The 22,232-nt window shown below is 43.8% G+C and overlaps 1 protein-coding gene across 5 annotated transcripts in view; it reads left to right on the forward strand.

The window, feature by feature from the left end:
• The window catches only part of NUMB (NUMB endocytic adaptor protein), a 124,552-nt gene that overhangs the window by 75,931 nt on the left and 26,389 nt on the right, over positions 1-22,232 (forward strand). For 3 of the 5 annotated variants that reach the window (XM_075927268.1, XM_006128599.4, XM_075927269.1), the window contains 2 exons: positions 5,490-5,564; positions 17,448-17,480. In XM_075927268.1, the coding sequence (XP_075783383.1) occupies positions 5,490-5,564; positions 17,448-17,480 (108 nt within the window). The remainder of the gene's footprint in view (positions 1-5,489; positions 5,565-17,447; positions 17,481-22,232) is intronic. The other 2 variants (XM_006128597.4, XM_075927270.1) reach the window with 1 other exon arrangement.

A 22,232-nucleotide genomic window follows, 5' to 3' on the forward strand; every position in this document is an offset into this window, starting at 1 on the left:
TAATTAAATTTGTGACTGAACTTGTTGGGGAACAATTGTCTCATGCTCCATGGTTTCATTGGCATTCTGCCACATATTTTGTGTTATGGCAGTCTCTGATGACAACCCAGCATATGTTCTTTGATTTAAGAACTTTCACGGCATAGTTGGAAAAAGGCAAAGAAGCTCCCAATAAAAGGTTTCTAAAGATAGTTGCAACACTCAGCCTAAGGTTTAAGAATCTCAAGTGCTTTCCAAAATCTGAGAGGGATGAGGTGTGGAACATGCTCTCAGAAGCCTTAAAAAGAGGAACACTCAATCCAGAAACAATAGCATCTGAATTACCAAAATAGAGAGTCAACCTTCTGTTGGTGACATGACTCCAAGGTGCTCCAGTCCACAATTTATTGGATTACTATAAGGGAGAAGCCATGTGTTCTTATTTTAAGTTTTTGTAAATAAGAAGTGGAGCAGCATTATCAACCATAAATGTAAACAAACTTGTGTGTCTTAATTGGCTGAATGAGAAGTAGGACTGAATGGAGTTTTTTTTATTGTAGTTATGTAAAGTTTTTCAGCAGCACTTTGATCATAGAGATTGCACTAGAGCAGTGGTCTCCAACCTTTTTACACCCAATATCACTTTTTAAATGACAGAACAAGCCAAGATCTACTGCCCCGTCCCTTCTTTAAAGCCCCGCCCTCTCTATTCTCCTCTCCATCACTTGCTATTCCCAACCCTTATGATGCTGCTGCTTTTTTTTCCCCAATTCTTCTGTAGGAAGAGGTTTTTCCAACATTTGGCCTGTCTAGACTGGACCAAATGTCAGAAAACCCCCTTCTTTTGGAAGCCTCTTTTTCCTCATGGTAAGAGGAATATAGGGGTGACCAAAAGAGCATGTTTGCTCTTCCACTAAAAAAAGTGAAAGAACAAACGCATCCCTGGATGCAGAAGAGTTTTTCTGGGATATCTCCGGAATCCTGAAAAACTCCTGCAGTCTAGCCGTACCCTCGCTGGGTTGAGACAGGATGTGTAGGCTCTGGGGTGGGAATGAGGGATTTGGGTGTGGGAACCGGTGAGAGGTGCAAGCTCTGGGACAAAATCTGGATGGAGAAGGGGATGCTGGCTGGGGGAGGGGGCTCCAGACCGGGCAGTGTTGGGGTCAGATGTAGAGTTGGGGTACTAAGCCAAGCCACAGGCTTGTGGATGTGAGGGTTCAGGAATTTGGGTTGGGGTAAGGAGGTGTCTGGGGGAAGGAGGAGTGCAGCAGCGTTCTGATGCTGTGGCCAGATGGGGGCTTGGTCCCAATTGGGGGTGTGTTGATCAGGCTTCATTTTTAAATAAAATACTGTGTCAAACACAAAAAGTTTCTGCATTGTCTTTATTTACGAGAAGGGCAGGGAACCTGTCTTGAGTCAGGGGTCATTGACCCACAGAAAAGTTAGTTGGGGCCAAACAAGTGAGATGCAAAAAAAAAAAACACCACAACACTCCTCCAACACCCCTCCTCTCCAGCCTCACTAATGTGGCCCCAACTGTGGTGGTGGGAGCAGGGGACATGGTACTGGGGAAAGGTGACAGTGGGGGCAGGGCTCTGTGACTGGGGGCAGGGGCGAGAGAACAGGGTGCCGGGAGGACAGGGGACAGGGTTCTGTGGCAGGAGGCAGGGTGCCAGTGGGGGCAGAGTCTCCCCTGCACCAGCCTCCTCCCAGGATTCTCTCCAGCCCCCCCCCCCCCCCACCAGAGGAGGGAATCCCTGTTGCATGCCTCCTCTGGGCCCGACTCCCCCCTGCCACGGAGCAGGGAAGCCCCTGTTGTGCGTCCCCTCTGGGCCTGACTCCCCCATCCCGTGGAGCAGGGAAGCCCGCACAGGCGCCCCCTCGGGGCTGACCTCTTCTTCCCCCACTGTGGGTTTACAGTGCTGTTCACTTTATATTTTTAGAACTTATATTTGCATACACAGTGTATTCTTATTGTAATTTAAATCAATATGTTTGAAAATATAGAAGAATGTCCCCAACATATAAATAAATGGTATTCTGTTCAATAATTCAATTAATATGAATTATTTTTAATTGGTTCACAGCGCTAGTTGTGACACAGATTATATTAATCATCCGTTCATCATGTGCTTCTTTGTCTTTGTAAGTATCATACTGTTCAACACAACCATCTCTGGAGAGTGTTAGCAGATGTTGAGGCTTTATATCCTCATATTCGAAGTCACTACCACCAAGAGATCACAATGCTAATGGCAATAAATCTGAGTGGTTTTCCACTGGGCAGTCTGAGACACAAGGGTGTATTTTTGTTTCAAGCATCTTTGAGATATCCAGAATTTATTATGAGACCTATTTTTTTTGCAGATTTTTACAGTGTGGATGGAGAGAGCTGGGATTTCCATTGATGAACATGTCTTAACTGACTTCAGATAATGTGATGACATAAGGCTCTTTGTTGCGTTGCACTCATAGTTGTAGCAAATATTGGCGTCTTTGTAATAACTGCTAGTGAGGAATACAGACTATTTCTGAATATGATGAAAACAAAATGCATGTATGTTGACCCAACCTAAGAAAAACAGGATGTAGGCCGACATCACAATTAATGGACAAGCTGAAAAGAAATTAGTTTAATTATTCAAGATCATATATATCCAATCAGTCTGTTCCAAAGAATTTGGAAGAAGACTAGGATTGACATGCTCATCTTTTAGCCCTCTTTAAAGTATGGAAAAACCATGGCATCTCAAAATGTACAAACCTCTATCTTTTTAATGATTTATGCATGTGAATTGTGGGAAGTTAATGCTGACCAAGAAAACTGAAGTTCTTGAAATATGGTGCTGGTGCAGACTTGCATATATCCTGGATGTGGGAAAAACCATGTACTTAAGAAATATTGGAATGAAGTAGTTGATTCTGGAAATCAGCAGACTCAAACTTTTTGTACTTTGGTCACACTAGTTATAGAGATGGAAATCACTATTTTTTCCATTACTTCCTCAAGATGGAATATCATGGTATATAGGATGAACAGCTAGGAGATGGATGTATAGTGTTTGGCATATCACTGGAAGGTCAGTAACTGAGTGGTCAAAATTAGAGATGCAAACATTCTGATATGCAATCTGCTTGCTATTCCACCTCTAGGCCTCTTCTGAGTGGAGACTTCAGAAGTGGTGGTATGATGTGCTCGATGGGGGCAACGTGATGGTGTCCCCAAAAATCTCATATGGGTAGCAGTTTGACTATATACTTCGTATCCTACCCTGTATGTTCCTTACTTGACAGCAGCTTCCAACTTTAAGCCACACATTTTTCATACTGAGGTCGTTTACTGGCCCATTTTGACTTGCCCCAGCATTATCTAATACCTTGAGGAGAAACTCTACGTAAGTTGATACCACTGAACTCCTCTTCACCTCTGATACAGGCCAAGAATTAAATCTTGTTCTCCAGAGTGGAAGTGTCTGGATAGTAATTGTATGTTTCATCACAATGTGAAATATAGGTCTACAAAATTATAATTGTTGCTTCATTAGCAGGTATATCTAGTCACTTTCGTTAACGTTTCTAATGTAAGATAGGACTTGAACCTAAACTTAGGTTTTTTTTTTAGACCTAAAGTAATTTTTTCCTCCTGGTCATCAATTTTGTAGCTGCTGGGAATTGTAAAGGTATCTTCTACGTTTTAGAAGCAAGAAGCCCTATGACTGTATGATGGCCTAATTCAGGTGATATGTAAAATGGTAATGGCAGCTTTGGTTAAATATATATGCCTCTCCTTTTGAGCTGAAAGTGTATCCCTCTCCTCTTGAACTGGAGGTGAATTCCACATTTTAAGAGTGAGAAATAAGGTTTCTAAAGATGAATGAATGGAGAGAGTTCAGCGTAGAAGACAACAGTTTATAATCTAACAGCTAGTTAATAAGACAATAATAACACATTTTTGAAAGTTCTTTGCAGCAGAAAAGACAAATTATTGGTAAATGCTTGGATTCTGTAGAACACAACAATGGCTACTGACATGTTTGCTTTTTTTTTTTTCAATTTCCCTTGTAACATTCCATCCATTGAAGTCAATGGCTGCTAACTTGTGACATGATGAACATAATACTTAGTGTCTTTCATTCAATATCTCAAAGTGCAAGTGTAGAGAAAGTGCATTCTCTGTCCTTTCCCACAGAGGAAAGGCACAACTGTGTGATTTCTCCTTTTTTATAAATTGTTGATGGCTGATGTCAACTGAAGTCTGGATTGTGCTCTTCTGTAGCAGGCAATTGCTCTTGTTGTGCAATAATGACCCCATTAGTTGATGTAAAATGCTGTATAAAACTGCTTCTGAAACTTGTGTTCAAATCAGCAGTGACAGAGCTATCTTAAATAAAATCCTGGTGAAAATCAGAGTCTGTGACTTTTCAAGAAAAGGTTTGGCAACACTTTGGTTGTCTTGGAGTCAGACATGAGGTAATATACCCCTTTCAGCTTCTCTTCTTTCTAAGCAGGGGCTAACTTGCCGAGAAACCGCTCTAAATTTGTAGAATCGGTGTAGATGGAAACACTCTGCTTACACTAGTGTAAATGAGATGCACAAATAATTCAAAGATTCATTGAACTATCCCAAATCCCTAAGTGCAACTGGGACAGTTTCCATGAAAATAAGATATTAGTCAAAATCCATATCCATAAGTGGAACATCCAGCTAACTAAAATCATGCCAGACTACAGATGTTGCTAGGCTGGAGAGTGCCAGATGAGAGAGCTTCAGCCTATAGTATGTCTTTCATTTCTTAATGCCCTATGAAATGGTAATTTAAACACCTTATTTCTGATTATGCAGTTCATTGGCTGTTTTCTATATTATGTTATGCAAAAATTCTACAACTGGAAGTTTTAAAGATACCTTGCAATAAAATATTAAATGGTGGGAATAGATTGCTGAAATAAAAGATATGGTAACCCATGTTAACAGTATCACACAGCACTCCTGCATTATTTGCTGGTGAATCTTCTGTTTTTTACATGAATTGTGATTTTATATTCAGTTCAAATGTCCCTTATTTTATAGCTTTTAGCTTTTGTTATTGAAGTAATCTTAAGCTTCATTTTATATTAGGGGCTTTCTCTGAACACTTAATTTGGATTGCAGTGGAAGTAAAAGTTCTTAAAGTATTCTGCTTACTAGTAGGAAGCGCGCAAGGTATAGTGCTCTTTACCATAGTTCAAGTGTCTTTCTGAGATGGTTTGAACTTAGTAAATTTTACTGTTTGCCTTCTTATTGTTGGGTCATATAAAAAAATACAGTCCAGTATCAGAAAGCCACTTATACTTGATCACCAATTCCTGTACCCATATTGTAGATATGCCAATATGAGTCTCAGCTCACTCAGTATGTTCTGTCTTTCATCTAATCTAAAATGGTATGGGTGAGAGGTGAGTGGCTTTTTGTAAGCATATAAGTATTAAAAGTGGCTCCATGAAGTCTGACTTTTTCTTTTTCTTTGCAGTACTTGGGTCATGTAGAAGTGGATGAATCCAGAGGAATGCATGTCTGTGAAGATGCTGTGAAGAAACTGAAATCTGTATGTATTTCTGTTTCATCCAAATATTGGCACGTATGCTGTGAATGTTACGCCAAAAGGTTTTGATTCTGTAATAGCATTCCTGTTTCAGGTTGCGCACTTTTCACTTTATGTAAGAAAAACAGTTGTCTCATTTACAAGAGACACTGCGTATTAGGGGTGTAAAAGGTTTTTTAAAAATGTAACTGTGTAACTGCTAAAAATCATAGTGATGGCACGTGATGCAGGCTCTGAAGCATAAAGCTTATATATAAGCTTCATGCTGCAGAGCCTATAGCGAAGCTGACTTACTTAGGAAGAGGGCTGGTGCTCTCCGTGACCCAGCATGTAACCTGTGGTGGGGAGGCCAGGTTAGGCCTGCCCTGGACAGGAGCTGTGCTGGCCAACTGGCCAGAGCAGTCCTTGCCTGCATTGGGCACTGTGGTGCTGGAGCAAACCCCTATCTGGGGCGGGGCTGGAGCTGCTCCATCCCCTACTAGATAACCAGAACTGGTAAGCCTCATCTGTTAACAATTTACATCCCTGATGCATATGATTAGAGGCACTTGTTAATCTGGGAGTGGGAAGGTGAGACTGTTAAGTCTATTCTTCCTGGTTGTAGTAGTGAATAAATATTTTCAAATAAGGGTGAGAGAAAAAGGTGGAGACTTCAGTGATCCATACTGAATTGGTATCCATAAGATCTTATTTTACTGGCATTAGTTAGATCTGAAGAATGATCTCTTCCTCTGCATTCTGCTGCTTACCGGTACTATTGCACTCCCTGAACAAGTGACTTAATACACACTTGATTACACACAGCGCTGCTGCTTGGTTTGGTCTCCTCTTTTCTATGCAAAATAAATTAGTAGCATTACTTCATGCATGCCAAGCTTGGATCTGCTCAAAATGAACTAAAAGATTGTCTGGTTGTGATGTCAGTATGGTGGGCTGCTCTTAGTTTGGCTTCTATAAGCATTGTTCCTGTGAATGGCACTTGTTGAAATGCTTTCTACTTTAGCAACTAACTTTAGGAGATTGTCATCTATTTGCTTTAGTGTTGTGGCCACAAAATTCTGCAAAAGTAATGAAGTCCTGTTGGTCAGTTTATAATGGAATCGGGCTCCAAAAATCTTGATGAGGAGGGAAAATGAAGTTCAACATAGGAATAATCCTAACTCTGGTGTATACAGAATTCCAGTCCCTTTTATCATTTCCCCTGTATACCTTTCCCATGTATACCGCAAACTGCTTCACTGAAGAGCTTATGTTCAGTAGTGCAGCAGAATTATTGAAAGCAGGTGGTATTGCAGCACCTTTGCAAACTTAAGGCATCTGTTGCCAGACATTTTTGGTGAGTGTCTGTGGTTTCTCACTTGAGTCTCTTGTGTTTCTTCTCTGCTAGCATACATAACAGAAGGTTGTTTTGGATTTCTTCTTGTTACTCTATAAAGTTTCAGAACTGATTTAAGATTAAGTCTTTTCTTTCATTTCTGCCTTGGTCAGTTAAACAAGTAAAATCTACACCTCAACTGTTCATGTAGTAGTGATTAGTTGCTATTTTTGCTAACTGGGTTACAAATGATAATGTAAATGAGGCAATTTATCCTTTTATTGGTCTTAGTGTTGTATGTAGCTAAAAACACAAATACAGACTGATCAAACAATTTGTATTCATTTTTGTCTTCATCTCCTGTTCCTATATATGTTCTTATACTTCTCTCATCAGTGAGGTACCTAAGCTCCTTTTGTTAGCCCTGTCACTTCAGATGCATACTAACATCTGTTGTGTAGCTTAGTTTTTTTTACTTATCCTCTCCCCAGTGGAAGTACTGTGTGAGGAGTGGGGTGCTCTGGTAGTTTATAAAAACCCTGAAGTCCAAAAGCCAGTTAAGTAGGGCTAACCTTAAAATTAGTGAAATGCATATTCATTAAAAGTTCTTAAACCACAGTGCATACTCTTTCTTTGGAATCCATAAAAGAGCAGATATCTGATATTGGCTTGCTTGAAGTACTAATTGTTCAAGTGCTTCTTAATGTCCATTCCACATTAGCTTTGTGTGCTCACCATATGCACTGGTGTTGGAAATTTTTCCCTCAGCAGTGTCCGTAGGGGTGTGTCTGCAGCACTCTGGAATGGCGTCTTCATGGTGTGATCTAAGGGGCACCACCCACTTTCCCACCTTCAATTCCTTCTTGTCGCCAGTAATGGTGCACAGTACGTTCACTGTTCTTAATAGTGTTGCTTAGCTTCTTTTGGGGAACTTTAGTCCTGGTAGACTTAGGGAAAATAGTTAATAGAGTTAATTAGCCCTTAAACCAGGGCTGGGCAAAATATGTCCCAGGGGCTAGATCCAGCCCATATACCACCCTGCTGGAACCATCAGGCGCACTGTGCAGTTTAAAGCTCAGTCCCTGTATATGTCTGTTCTGCAGGGAGGGGGAAGCTTCATGCAATCTCCCTGCCTCCAGCCCAATCCTCAGATCCTAGAGGCCAGAAACAACTGGGCAATTGGAACTGACCCCAGCCAATCTCCTCTCAGCTCCTATTGGCTGGAAACAACCAACCAATAGGAGCTGAGAGATTGGCCTGGGGGATGGGGTCAGCAACAAACCTCTTCCTCCTCCAGGAGCTGAGAGCTACATGGAGGGAGCAGCCTGCAGTTTTAAGTGATCTGGGTCTGCAGCAGGCAGGAAGCCCAGTCTGCTTTGGGGGTACTGCAGGCTTAGGTAAGTGCCTGCCTCCCTCCCAGCCTGCCTCTGGCACTCTAGCCCCTCCCGCACACCAACTCCCTCCCCCAGGTCACCATCCAAACTCTCTGTATCCCCCTGTCGCTGGTCACAACTCTCTCTCAGACCCTGTACCCTCATCTTACATCCGTCCCCCAGACAAGAATCCTCTCTTGCATTCAAACACCCTCCCCGACCCTGCAGCCCAGTCTCCTGCACCAGGTCACCACTCACACCCTCTGTAGTCTGTACCCCCTTTTCCCCTTCTCCCAGGTCACAGCTCCCTCCCAGACTTTGCACCACCTCCTCGAGCCCCTCTCCCAGGCCAGAATCGTCTTCTGCACACATGCCCCCTCCCTGACCCTGCAGCCCCGTCCCCTGACCCAGGTCACAACCCCCTCCTTTGCCTAAACTTCCTCTCCGACCTTACACCATCTCCTGCACCCCAGTGCGTTACCCTGTGCACCCTTCTGTGCCCAACCTCCATCCTAGACCCTGCAATCCCTCCACAGAAAGGTGTGGCCCTTGACCACTTTCCAAAACCTTGGAGCGGCCCCCCCACCAAAAATTATTGCCCACCCTTGCCTTAAATGTTCACATCTCTACTGCTAACCATTACCCAGTAAGCATCACCCGATAAGCATCATTACTGGGTAACAGGTAGCTGCTCCAGTACTGCTGGGATCCCGATTAGTCGGTTAGGTGGTTAAACAGTAGGTTAACATGTTTAACTGATTAATTGGGATTTTACATCTCTTTTTAGCAGTAGTTAGCTTTGTTCAGTGTTCCCTGTGTGCTATGTGCTTGGGTAGCCACCTGGGAGAGATTCAGGTGCTGCCCAGCTGATTAGCAGAACACCTACAGCTGGCAGCATGTTTCTCTACTGGTGGTGCACATCTGCACATGCCAAAATTTATTCTGCACAAGGATGGAAACAATTAGAGGGAACATTGTTGAGGATCCCTGGTGATAGCTTAGTCTGGCGAGGAGGAGGAGCTCACTGCTACAGATTCCAAGGTACCCATTGATGGTCCAGAAGATTGATTCCTTTCGTTCATATGGACTTGGGGAGCCTTTCCCCCTAAGGCTTCAAGCACTTAGAGGGTTGAGTTGTTCACATCACTGGACTGTCTGAAACTTCTAATACTGAGCGGACAGGTTGGGAGGGCAGAATGAACCCCCATAGGATCCAAGGGTATCATGGAGCTGCCACTGGGAGTAGGGCCATGGGGCAGGTTTCGGTGCTTATAAGATGGCATTGATGGCCTGGGAGGCTGTCTCATCTGTATGAAGCCTTGCTGTGTACCAGAGCCATATCTGAACTGGTGGTACCCAGCAAGTATTGTTCCCTGTAAGATGGGTGCTTATGTGGCTGCTCAGGGGAGATTCCAGTACTGCCCAGCTGATTAGCAGAGAACTCGCTGCTAGATTTTTGTTCCTATTGGTGGTGCACATGCATGTGACTCGGTGCACATAAAATTATTCTGCAAATGGATGGAAAAAATCAGCACATGCTGTCTCCCTGCTCTGCAAACTGGTTTTCTTGTAGAGGATTTCTTCTTGCATAAGGACCTGTTCTGAGGTAGCAAAGGTCCCACCGCTGCCAATCCTCCGGGCCCATTCGACTAGAGCAGGCATGTCCAAAGTCCGGCCCGCGGGCCAATTGCGGCCCGTGTTCCGGTTTAATACGGCCCCCGATTCCTCCCCCTCTCCTGGCTCCCCGGCACTCTTTTGAACTGGCGCGCCCAGTGCGCCGCTTCCGACCGCGCCGCCGCCGCCCATGGCCTCCGCGGTCCTAGAGCCTGCCCTGTAGGGCACGTCCGCAGCCCTGTTCCCCCGCTCGGCTGCGGGTTCGCCCTGCCCCCGGGCCGCCGTGAGACCGGCGTGCCCTGCGCTCTCCGCCCACCTCCGACCCCACGGGCTCTCCGCCTTGGGGCTGAGAGTGCGGGGACGGCCCTCACGCATGTTCACTTCTTCAAATCTGGCCCTCTTTGAAAAAAGTTTGGACACCCCTGGACTAGAGTGTAGGTGTCTTTGGCAGCTGTTATGGTACACGTCCCAGTCCAGAACATCTATAGAGCTGTGACATGGTCCTCTGTCCACACATTCATGTCCTATTATGCCATGATTAGGTAGGCCAAAGACGATGCTGGGCTCAACAGAGCTGTATTACAATCTGCATGGCTGTGAACATGTACTACTTGGAGTCACCTAGGGTGTGTCTAGACTACATGCCTCCGTCGACGGAGGCATGTAGATTAGCCAGATCGGCAGAGGGAAATGAAGCCGCGATTAAAATAATCGCGGCTTCATTTAAATTTAAATGGCTGCCCCGCTCTGCCGATCAGCTGTTTGTCGGCAGATCGGGGCAGTCTGGACGCGAAGCGCCGACAAAGAAGCCTTTCTTGATCGGCACAGGTATGCCTCGTGAAACCAGGTTTACCTGTGCCGATCAAGAAAGGCTTCTTTGTCGGCGCGTCACGTCCAGACTGCCCCGATCTGCCAACAAACAGCTGATCGGCAGAGCGGGGCAGCCATTTAAATTTAAATGAAGCCGCGATTATTTTAATCGCGGCTTCATTTCCCTCTGCCGATCTGGCTAATCTACATGCCTCCGTCGACGGAGGCATGTAGTCTAGACGTACCCCTAATGTGGAATGGACACGAACAGGCACTCAAAGAAAAGATAGTTAATCTGTTCTTTAACTGGTGTTCTTCGAGATGTGTTGCTCATGTCCCTTCCATGGCCTGCATCACTTCCTCGCGGTTGAAGTTTGTGCCAAAAACAGACTGAGAGTAGGGGGAGCTGGATGGCATCCTTTGTACTGTGTAATGTGGGCTAGGATGCCAGCTCCCTTGTGGATACTGCTGAGGGAGAAACTTCTGGCATCGGTGCATATGATGAGCACACACACACCTAATGTGGAATGAACATAAACAACAAATCTTAAGAAATACCAGTTACAATACTGGTAACTGTCTTTTCCTATACTAAACTTCATTTGAAAATAAAACTTAGTTTGCATATTTTTCTTTTGGGCAGCTAAATATGTTCTTTGTAAATAGTTTAATTACTTGAATAGCCTGATTTCTCTAAATTGTGGACAATCTTCCAGACTTAATGCAGCATTCAAAGTGGAGTTAGCTTTTCTGCTTATAAGAATGGAAAGGAGGTATTTGAAATATTTATTGAGGCTCATTCAAAGTATGACAAGGGCACTTGCCTGTTTGTTACTGTTTACCTGGTCCTGTCTGCCAGCTTGAACCCTGAGAAATTGACATAAAATACACATCCATGCTACCTACTATAAGACTACTGAGCTTGCTTCTGGCAGGGATTTTCTTAATAGTGAAACTCCATGAAATCGAAGTTCACTTGGCTTTTGTCATTAGAATTTAAGACACCATCCTTTGGTATTTATTTTTGGATTATTTCTCTCAAATGTCTTCGGAATCAGATTACAGGCAGTCCCCGAGTTACGCGGATCCGACTTAAGTCGGATCCGTACTTACGAACGGGGCTTTTCTTGCTCCGGAGGACGCGGGCGGCGGGACCGCCCAGACGCGCCGAGGTCCCGCCGCCCGCATCCCTCCGCGGCTTTGCTCCCCGTCTCCCTGGTCTGCTGGGGGCCCTCCAGCAGCAGCTGACTTGGGGACACCTGGGGTAGAGCACCTGGGGTTCTGCCGGGTTGGTCCCCGCAGCGCTGAGGTGCGGCGCTGCGGAGACCTACCCGGCAGCGCCCCAGCTGCTCTGTCCCAGGCGTCCAGATTCAGCTGCTGTTGAAACTGATCAGCGGCTGATTCCAGGAAGCCTGGGGCAGAGAAACTCTGCCTCGGGCTTCCTGTAGTCAGCCGCTGGTCAGTTTCAGCAGCGGCTGAATCTGGACGCCAGTTCCGACTTAAGTACAAATTCGACTTAAGTACAAACCTACAGTCCCTATCTTGTACGTAACCCGGGGACTGCCTGTATTTGAAGCTCTACTTTTTAAGGCCCTTGTGTCTGCCATATGCAATACTACTAAAATAAAAGTTTTTTTTTCTGGCAGTAGCATTTTGACATCCAAAAATAGAATTCAATCCTTAGAAATTCTTGCTCTCGTCCTAAATTGATAAATTGACCTTCTCATCCTTTCCTGTTCTGATTTTTTGCCACTCTGATGTTGTTTGCAAAAAAAAGTCCTGTTTTTTCAATATCCAGTCAATATGGAGCAAGGACATAGCTAGTTACAAGCAGGGGGTAATAGCAGTCAAGAGCTGTCAAAACACTTGCTTGTCTGCCCACTCATTAAGTAGTTACTCTTTTTTTTTTTTTCTTTCTATATAGGTTTTAATAGTGTGAGATTTTTCAAAATTCCCATTTTTTAGACTGCAGTCAATGAAGTCTAGCAAATACATTATGTATTGTTTTCCATCCCTTATGCCTTACTCAAAACAAAATTCTGGAATCCTTCAGGAAGAATGTTAATCAGGAATCTCATTGAGAAATACATTTTTAGTCTTTTTTGAGTGTTCTCCTAAAAATACAAATTGATTTCCCAAACACATAGGTGGGAAATATCACCTGATTTGGGGGTGGATTTTGCTGTCATCTATTAGTTGATTATAGTATATTCACTATGGTGTCTTGCAGAACTAAAATTCACAGGTCTGACTTTGAAGCTGTTCTACTTCAATTAAAAGAACCATTCCAGCCATTAAAAAAAAAAGCTTGTGAATAGTGAAACCCTGCTAGCACTGATATCTGCACTGTGCCAAACATATAGTTTGAGAGTGATAAATGAGAACACGTTCATTTTCAAATTTGAATACATGAAGAATGTCAAAGATTTCAGTATAAAATCTTGCAGGAGCGAGGTCATGGCCTATGAAGTTAGTGCACTACAAGAATGAATCTCATGTGCTGCTTAAAATTGCATCTGGATGAGGAAATAGATGCATCTAAACATACTGTAATTTCTATCTCCATCCCATGAGTAGTCAACAAGATATACTATAGCCAGAAAAAGATAAAAGCAGTGCTTCAGCATTGTTTGCCTGCTAGCTAAAAATGTACTTTCATGTTATGTTGGAAGTTTAGAAAAATAAATTAGAAACAAAAATTCAAAGTGAGCACTGTATAAATTTGCCAAAGAAATTTCTGTAATGGTACCATAATCTATTACTACAGGTTAATAAAGTAAGCATGGTTTTACTGCAAATGTCTCCCCAGTAGAATAGAAACTGAGTTCATTAGAATTTAAATGGAGTCCTGTGGAACCTATATAGACTTAACAGATTTATGTGAACATAAGCTTGTGTGGATAAAAATCACTTCCATCAGATGATTTTTACCTATGAAAGCTTATACCCAAATAAAGCTGTTAGTCTATACAGTGCCACAAGACTCTTTGTTGTGTTTTGTTTTGTTTTTGTTTTTGTTTTTCAGATAGAATAACACAGCTACCTCTCTGAGACTTGTTATTAGAATGTCATTGTTTTTAACCCCTTTTGTTCTGTTTGGATGCAGTAGCATAGCAATCTTGTTTTTAGTTAAGGGGTCTTTACGTCCATTTGTCATCTTATTAATGTTTGATTCTACTTAATGTGAACAATGGCCTTGCACGTTTCTGTTTGACTGTATTATCAGTTGGATTTAAATTGCACATATGTTAATGTTGTGATACTTAGGCACCATATATTTTTGAAACTACTTGACTGTCAATTAAATGTGCAGTGCAGTAAATTAACTTCATGCCGGAGTTAAACTTGCACGTCTCTGTATTTGACTTGTGCAAGGAGCTGTACAAAGACTTTCTTGTCTTGTCATAACTGTTTTGGTTTTAAGTTGTTTTAGTGTATACTACCAATTTCTAACTTGTCATTTTTAAATGGTACATTTGTTTTAATATATGTTCTTCTTTTAGCAGGTAAAAGAAACATAATTTAATTGATTTTAAAATATACATTAGTTATTTCTAAACTATTAACTCTTAATTCTGTTTATAAAACATTTTGCATGTTGTCTTTCCATTAACTTTTTTCTGAGGTGTTTAAAGAAAAAATGTCATCTTTAACAAGAGCTTTGCTGAGAGCAAAATTAATGATTAACCATCCCTGTGAAAATGACTCAGCTTCTGGTGAATTTGAGCTTCTGCTACATCTTTTAAAAGCTGTTACTTAGTTTAGCACAATAGATTTTACTCAACTTGGCAGCAGCATTCAGCCCTATTTCATTAGATATACTACACTGATTAATTCGTTAGTTCCCCTACTAATATTAAAGTTACCTATTATGTCCTGTCCAAATAAATATAGGAGTTTTTGCTTTAAAAAAATCAATCTCTTTGTTGATATAAACCTTATGTAAGAACACCTCTGAGTTTAAATAATTTACATATATTTAAAGTAAAATGTATAGTAAACATTTAAATACAGGCAGTCCCCGAGTTACGCGGATCCGCAGTTACGAACGGGGCCCGTCTCCCTAGTCTCCAGCAGACCAGGGAGAGGAAGCAAAGCCGCGGAACACGCGGGCAGCGGACAGCCCAGACGCGTCTGGGCTGTCCGCTGCCCGCGAGCTCCGCGGCTTTGCTCTGCTTTGCTCCCCGTCTCCCTGGCCTGCAGACCAAAGCAGAGCAAAGCCGCGGAGCACGCGGGCAGCAGACAGCCCAGACGCGTCTGGGCTGTCCGCTGCCCGCGTGTTCCGCGGCTTTGCTCCCCGTCCCCCTGGTCTGCAGACCAGGGAGAGGGGGAGCAAAGCAGAGCAAAGCCGTGGAGCCCGAGGGCAGCAGGACACAGCCACGGCGCATCTGGGCTTTCCCGCTGCCCCCGTGCTCCGCGGCTTTGCTCCGGACGCCTGTGGTACAGCAGCTCGGGCGCTGCCGGTTGGTCCCGTAGCGCCGCTCTGGGCGCTACTGGACCAACCCGGCAGCACCCGAGCTGCTCTTCCCCAGGCGTCCTGATTCAGCCACTGCTGGTCAGTTTCAGCAGCGGCTGAATCAGGACGCCTGGGGCAGAGCAGCTTGGGTGCTGCTGGGTTGGTCCAGTAGCGCCGAGGAGTGGCGGCGTTACTGGACCAACCCAGCAGCACCCCAGCTGCTCTGCCCCCGGCGTCACCAAGTCAGCCGCTGCTGAAACTGACCAGTGGCTGACTACAGGAAGCCCCTGCCCCGGGCTTCCTGGAATCAGCCGCTGATCAGTTTCAGCAGCAGCTGACTTGGGGATGCCTGGGGTACTTAAGTTGAATCTGTATGTAAGTCAGCGGCTGAATCTGGACGCCAGTTCCGACTTACATACAGATTCAACTTAAGAACAAACCCACTGTCCCTATCTTGTACGTAACCTGGGGACTGCCTGTAATCACATGTGAAAAGAATTACAGGCTGAGAATGAAGGGAAAAAAGTCAGAAAATTTAAGGTTAAGATTGCTCCCTTCTCAGTTTTGAGTTTCCTGTCTTTGATTGCCTGGTGTCATAACCTTAGCTTTGTTTAAATGTTAGACACAACATTATAATAAATTTGAAATGAAATCTCAGAATATGTACGAACATACACATCTTTAGAATATAAGGATTTAACTGGCTTAACTGTTGGTACATTGATATAAATGGCGTCTTAAACTGCAGTGGGGAATAAGATGAGTTTTTTTCTTCGCATGGGGTAGAGGTATGCTCTGCTGGCTACTGGTATACCAACCTTATTGTGAGCCATACTGTAGTAAACAATCTTTCATTGGCAAAGAGATGAGTTGGATTATCTAATCCAACTCTCATTCTAATTTGAATAATTTTGTGACCTTGTGGCATAGTGTGCCACGTCTGCAAATAATTTGGAATGATAGCACAGGCAGCATCGTGCTCTTTAGGACCCTGCTATTTAATTTTCAACTGGACATGCATATAGACTTGGGATATGAATGAGCAGGTGTTTTGGGTTCTAGTTCAAGGAGATTGTACCTACCTCAGATGTATCTGAGTGTTAGTCTCTTCTTAGGCTTAGGCTGCAAAGGTGAAGCCAATAAAATATGAATGAAATTTGCACATCTTACCCAATTAACTTGTCCATTTTTATTTAACACTCTTGCCACCGAAATCAGGCCCAGGCTAAGAGATACAGAGCACTGAATAAGTTCACAGATCCACCTTCCCTCTGCTAGCTGACTTCTGTTGGATATACTTCAGTGGTGCCTTGTTCAAACTGAGGAACTGATTAAATACGATAAATACCTAGTTTCCTCTCTGAATGTAAATAGGTAACTTTGGAAGGCTTCAGAATAAGTGTTGAGGAAACTCATCTTGAAAGTGGACAATTAAAGCAAAGATAGAGAAGCTCTTCAAGGTTACAGGCAGGGGGTATCTGACTCCCAAATACATAGGGGAAGAGAGAGAAAGATGGGCACAAAAATGATCCATATTGTAGAGTACTTGTTAAATGTAATTCTTTGTTTGGATTGAACAGTTTTTATTTAAAAAGGCAGGGCTTCTGAAATAAGTGAACATTTTTAGCAGTTACAATAAAAAAACTCAACTTCAAAACCAGCAAAAATTCCTGGGCTTTCAGAGGAAATTTAGGGAACACACAGAAGCAGACCGTCAGAAGTTTCAATCTAGAACTGTCATAAAAAACTTGCTCTGAACTCAAAAAACTGGTTTATGGTGGAAATGGAGTCCCAAAAGTGACTTTCTCCGTGTTTAACTTTGTGCTGTACCAGTTTAAATGCTTCTCTAATTTACAAAGCATGTATCTTGGGAATCATTATTTTAGTGTGAAGTAAACTAGATGTGATTAAAAATTAAAAATTTACGTTTCTCAGTGGTCTTAGATTAGAACCTAGATTGTTTAATTTCCATGCCTGCTGCCAAGTTTGGTTTATAGCCTCACTAAACAGACTGTAAAGAAAATAACCACTTTGCATGGAATTAAGTCTCAGGTTCGGTTCTCTTTTTTTCCTGCTTTTCACCAGTTTGGGGGCTGTAGTCTCTGATCTTACTAGCATTCCATGTCAAGCTTGTTTATCTGCATTTTCATTGTTTTTTTTTCCAATTTGCCTGTCGCACCCTCTGTGGATAACTCTAAACACCCCTTACTTTCCCTCCATTCCCCTACTCTTTTGGTATGTGCTTGTTGGTTTGAAACTCTGGGACACTTTAGCTACCTACAGTAATAGCACTCGACTTGTCCCCCCTGTTCCTCCAGGAAAGGAAGTTCTTCAAAGGCTTCTTTGGAAAAGTAAGTTTAATGCCTCATTTGTGCTTGCACTTATAAGGAGTTACATCCCTGGTATAGCACTGTCATAGATCAGAGTGTTAGAGAACACACATTAATCCATATCAGAATGTCTGCTTCTTACTGAGATGACCTGAAATTACACCTGCCATGTAAAGAATGTGAGTAAAAGGGAGCCCAAAACAACAGGCTGATGGTACACAATTCCAGTTTTTCAGTGGTTTGGTCTCCCTGACAAAACTGTCACATTATCTTGGTATTACTGTTAATACTTTCCCCTGTGGTCTCCTGAGCTCAGATTTGGCCTAGATCATATGGAAGCCAGACAGATGTATTAGAAGTTTGCGCACATTCTGAAATCATTGCATAGTTGACCATACTCTGCCCCGAACTGCAGCTATTGATAGTGTAGAGAAAATACTGGCAGGCACAGTGCTCACTATCTTAAGTCTCCTTTTTCTGAGCACCAAATTAATTTAAGGTCATATGAGGATAGGGCAAAAACTTAAGTTTTATTTATATATTTTTCTTACTGCAGTTAAGATAATATACACCACTGTTAGACTCAGAAATCTGCTGTCTGACATTTTATTTCAGTACAGTCCTACTTAAGAAGGCAATCTTTTATGTTTGAGAGTGGCTGTGTGTGTATAGACATAAATACATGCTAGTGTTTAAACCAAAAAATCAATTGCTATTTTGCATGGGCAGAGAAGGTAAGCTAACAAATCAAAGTTGCATTTCTTTAGTGTATCAGTAATCTGTGCCTTACTTGCATGTGGGAAACAGCAACTATATTAAATCATTTTTAAAGGTTTTGACTTCACTTTCATTAATATGACAGATAAGAGAATTTGATTTTGAAATACGTTATAAAATGCAAGTTTAGCTTAAACACCTGTTAATGGTGCGAAGTTGTAAGTTTTTTTTATTACATTTACTGCTTAAAGAGGAAAAGCTTGTATGGGGGATTCTCTGATCAAAAGTTTCTTCCTTCTTGGGGGAGTAGGCAAAATTCATTTCAGCAGACCTTTGAAGAAAACTTAGGTTCTTTGAATAGATGTAGCATGTGTTCCAGTGCATTGGAGCCAGAGAATCTTGCCCAGCAGTACAGTTGGGTTGGCGCTTGTGCTTAATAGCTGTAACCACTCCCATACATATAAGGCCCCAAGCCCCTCTCCTTCGCAATTCCATCTCATTACCTGTGGCTGGAGTCAGAGCTCTGTGTGGTTGTCATCTCACATTCTCTACTTCCCAATTTTCTGAGGTTTTTATGCTTCACATGCATAGTTGTTAATACCATAGATAGTGTTAATGAAGTTAATGTGTTAGACTTAGGGATGTAAGCAACTAGTCTAGTAGTTGATTCCCTGATAAGCATCTGCAGAGCCAGTCTTAGGGGCGGGTGAGCTGGGTGTTCGCCCGGGGCTGCCATTTTCAAGGGGCCACGACAGAGCCCAATGGAAGCCAGCTCAGGACACATGGCAATTAAAGGGACCATGACTGCATTCCTCCTCCCCCACCCCCTTTTTTTGCGATCAACAACTTTTGCCTGGCATGGGGAAGTTGGGGGGAGGGGGGAGAGTTGGCTCGACAAATTTTCCCCGGTGGTTGTCTGCGGCCACGAATTGGATAGGACTGGCCCTGAGCATATACTCATCGCTTCCCTCTCTCTTGCTGCCTCTATCAGAGAAGCAGCAGGGAGGGGGAGCAGGAGCCAATGCCAGGGAGAGCTGGCTTTGAATCACTAGCCCCGGGGCAACTGCCCCTCGCTCCCTTCCTCCCCCGCCTCCCCTTCTCCTGTCAGCAGGCCTGGAGTTAAGCCTTGAAGCAGCACTTAAGCTGTGAGACCTGTCTTAGCACTGAGGCCCATTTCTGATTGATAGTCATCTTTGTACTTGGTGATTGAGTCACCCTGCTCTCCAGTGTGTCTTCCCCCAAGAGGAGAAGGAGCTGTCCATTGTTTTTATGGGTGCTGAAGAAGTCTCCTGAAACCATCTCAGGGCTCATGGAGTCTCCTCTAAAAAGAGAGCAGACCAGTAGCATACCACTTTGAGCACACAAGTTTGAGCAGGTCTGTCAAACCATTCCCTGGTAGCATGGAACACCATTAAGGTAAGGTGCTCTGTCCTGCTTGTGCCAGTCCTGGAGCTATCCCTGCTGTGGCTCTGCAGTTTAAATGTGGTAGGAACTGGGTGCCCAGGTAGCCTGGCTCCTACATTTAAACTGCAAAGCTGCCGCAGGAGTAGGTCCTGAACCAGCATGAGCTGGGACAGAGCTGGGACTTCTTGGTCCTGGCTCGCACCAGGTTCAGCAGCCCCTATTGGCGGCAGCCGGGCTCCTGCTGGAGCAGCCTCTGTGCAGTAGATAGAGGCAGCCAGGGGGAGGAGGGAAGGCGGGGAAGGCAGCACTGGCTCCTGTTCCTCTCCCCCCTCCCCCTTGTTGTCTCTCATACAGCAAGGGAGGCAGCTTAGGCCTAGGCTTATCAGGTAGACAAGAACTCGTCTACTCGTACACATTCCTAGTATTCTAGACCATCCCGGACAGGTGTTTAAATAGCCTGCTTTTAAAAATCTCCATTGATAGAGATGCCTTAACCATCCTGACAGGAATTTTTTTTGCTAATGTCCATCCTAAACTACCTTTGCTGCAGTTGAGCTCATTGCTTTTTTTTTTTTTTTTGGTCTTATCCTCAGAGGTTAAGGAGAATACTTTCTCCATTCTCCTTGTTAACAACCTTTTATGTACTTAAAACTTATGTCCCCTCTGTCTTCTCTTCTCTGACTAAACAAACCCAGTTTTTTTCAGTCTGTCTTCATAGGTCACATTTTCTAGACTTTTAAACATTTTTGTTGCTCTTCTCTGGACTTTCTCCAATTTATCCATCTTTTCTGAAATGGAACTGTACACAATATTCATCATCACAGAACAAAGCAGAAGAATTGCTTCTCGTGGCTTCCTTACAACACTCCTGCATATACATCCCAGAATGTTTGCTTTTTTTTGCAATAAGAGTTACAGTTCACTCATATTTAGCTTGTGATCCATTCTGTCTCTGGTGTGTTCTGGTGGTGCAGAGGCACTACCACAGCAGTACATAGCAGCACTGCTCACAGCACTTCATTGGGCAGTCTCTTCCCTCAGCGCAGAGGAATATACTGGAGAAGGGTCATAGATCCTGGAGGCAAACCTTTTGATTCTGGTTTCAGCCAGTTAACTTGTCCCATCTCCTGGCATCCACTAAGTGTGCATTTTGACTTGTGTGTCCAGGGCAGCAATCAGTCATGATTTTTACATTTCTGTTCTCTCTGGACAGGTTGGCTTGTTTATATGATATTTGGGCTTGATTGCCTTGGATAGTTCTCTGTGATCTTCCTTCTGTCATCTAGCTCCTTTCCACCCCTCTCCCCCACCTTCTTTCCCAATCCTTTTCAGACACACCTCTCCTGAGTCATTATTTCTTGAGTAGATTCAACCTCTGCAAAATTTGGGAACTGTGGGAGTAGGTTCCTCTGCAGCAACAGAATTGGGGGATTATTTCTTATACTTCTGCTTCCCAAGTCCAAGGGAGTCTCTGCAACAATAACATATATATCAGGTACATGAGGTCCTGGATGGTCACTCTAACGACTGTCATCCTCACATTAAATCACAGACTGGCTTGCTGCCATGGACCATCAGAACACTTACTTCTGTGTAGTGATTCTCCTGAATCACAGGAGGTTATGCATTGTGTCGAACCAGAGCTATCCATACACTAGGGATGTTAGCTAGCAGGTAATTGAATAGTTGTGTAACCACATCAAATTTTAGCAGTTACATTACAATTCGATAGTCCCCAGGGGTGGGGCCAGCAGCCAGTGCACTCAGAACTGCACTCCCAGGGAGCCACTTGCCACCCCGCCCTGCTGCCTCTTAATCAGGTGGGAGGTGGTCTGCGAGGGTAACTAGTTTAAAAATCAGCTTCTGCACAGGCCAGCGCCTGCCTGCCACCCTGCACTGCTATCTCTGATACAGAGGCAGTAGCGTGGGGTGGCAGCTGCCTCTGACCGTGGGGGGGGTCTGAGCTCCCCACGGACACAGGCTGCTTTGCGGCAGCCTCTTTTGTCACTGTCCGAAGGGAGGGGAGGGGAGGGGAGGGGAGTGTCTGATTTTTTTATTTTTTTTTAAACCCAACGTATGGTTGTGATGACTCTGTACCTCAGGAAAAAGGGAATTCATATCTTCCACATCTGGATGATTGATTCTTCAAATGCTTGCTCATGTCTATTCAGCATAGGTGTATGTGCTCAGTGCTCAGTGGTACTGAACTACACTAGGCGTGACCGCACTGCCTATAGGTCCCTCTTGACAGTCAACTTCTTGTTGCCGGTCACTGCCAGTCAGGAGTGGGTCCCAGGATCACAGAATAATAGAGTACTAAAACTGGGAGAGACCTCTGGAGGTCCCAGAGTCTAGTCCCCTGCCCTCATGGCAGGATCAAGCAATCTCAGATCATCCCTGACAGATGACTGTCTAACCTGCTCTTAAATAGCTCCAGTGATGGAGATTCCACAGCCTCCTTAGACCATTTATTTTAGTTTTTAACCACCCTGACGGCTAGGCAGTTTTTCCTAATGTCCAACCTAAACCTCCCTTGCTGCAGTTTAAGCCCATTGCTTCTTGTCCTATCATCAGAGGCCAAGGAGAACAATTTTTCTCCCTCCTTGTAACACCCTTTTAGATACTTGAAAACCCCATCATATCCCCTTTCAG

Source organism: Pelodiscus sinensis, chromosome 4 (genome assembly GCF_049634645.1).
Source record: "Pelodiscus sinensis isolate JC-2024 chromosome 4, ASM4963464v1, whole genome shotgun sequence".
In the NCBI taxonomy this organism is placed as follows: Eukaryota; Metazoa; Chordata; order Testudines; family Trionychidae; genus Pelodiscus; species Pelodiscus sinensis.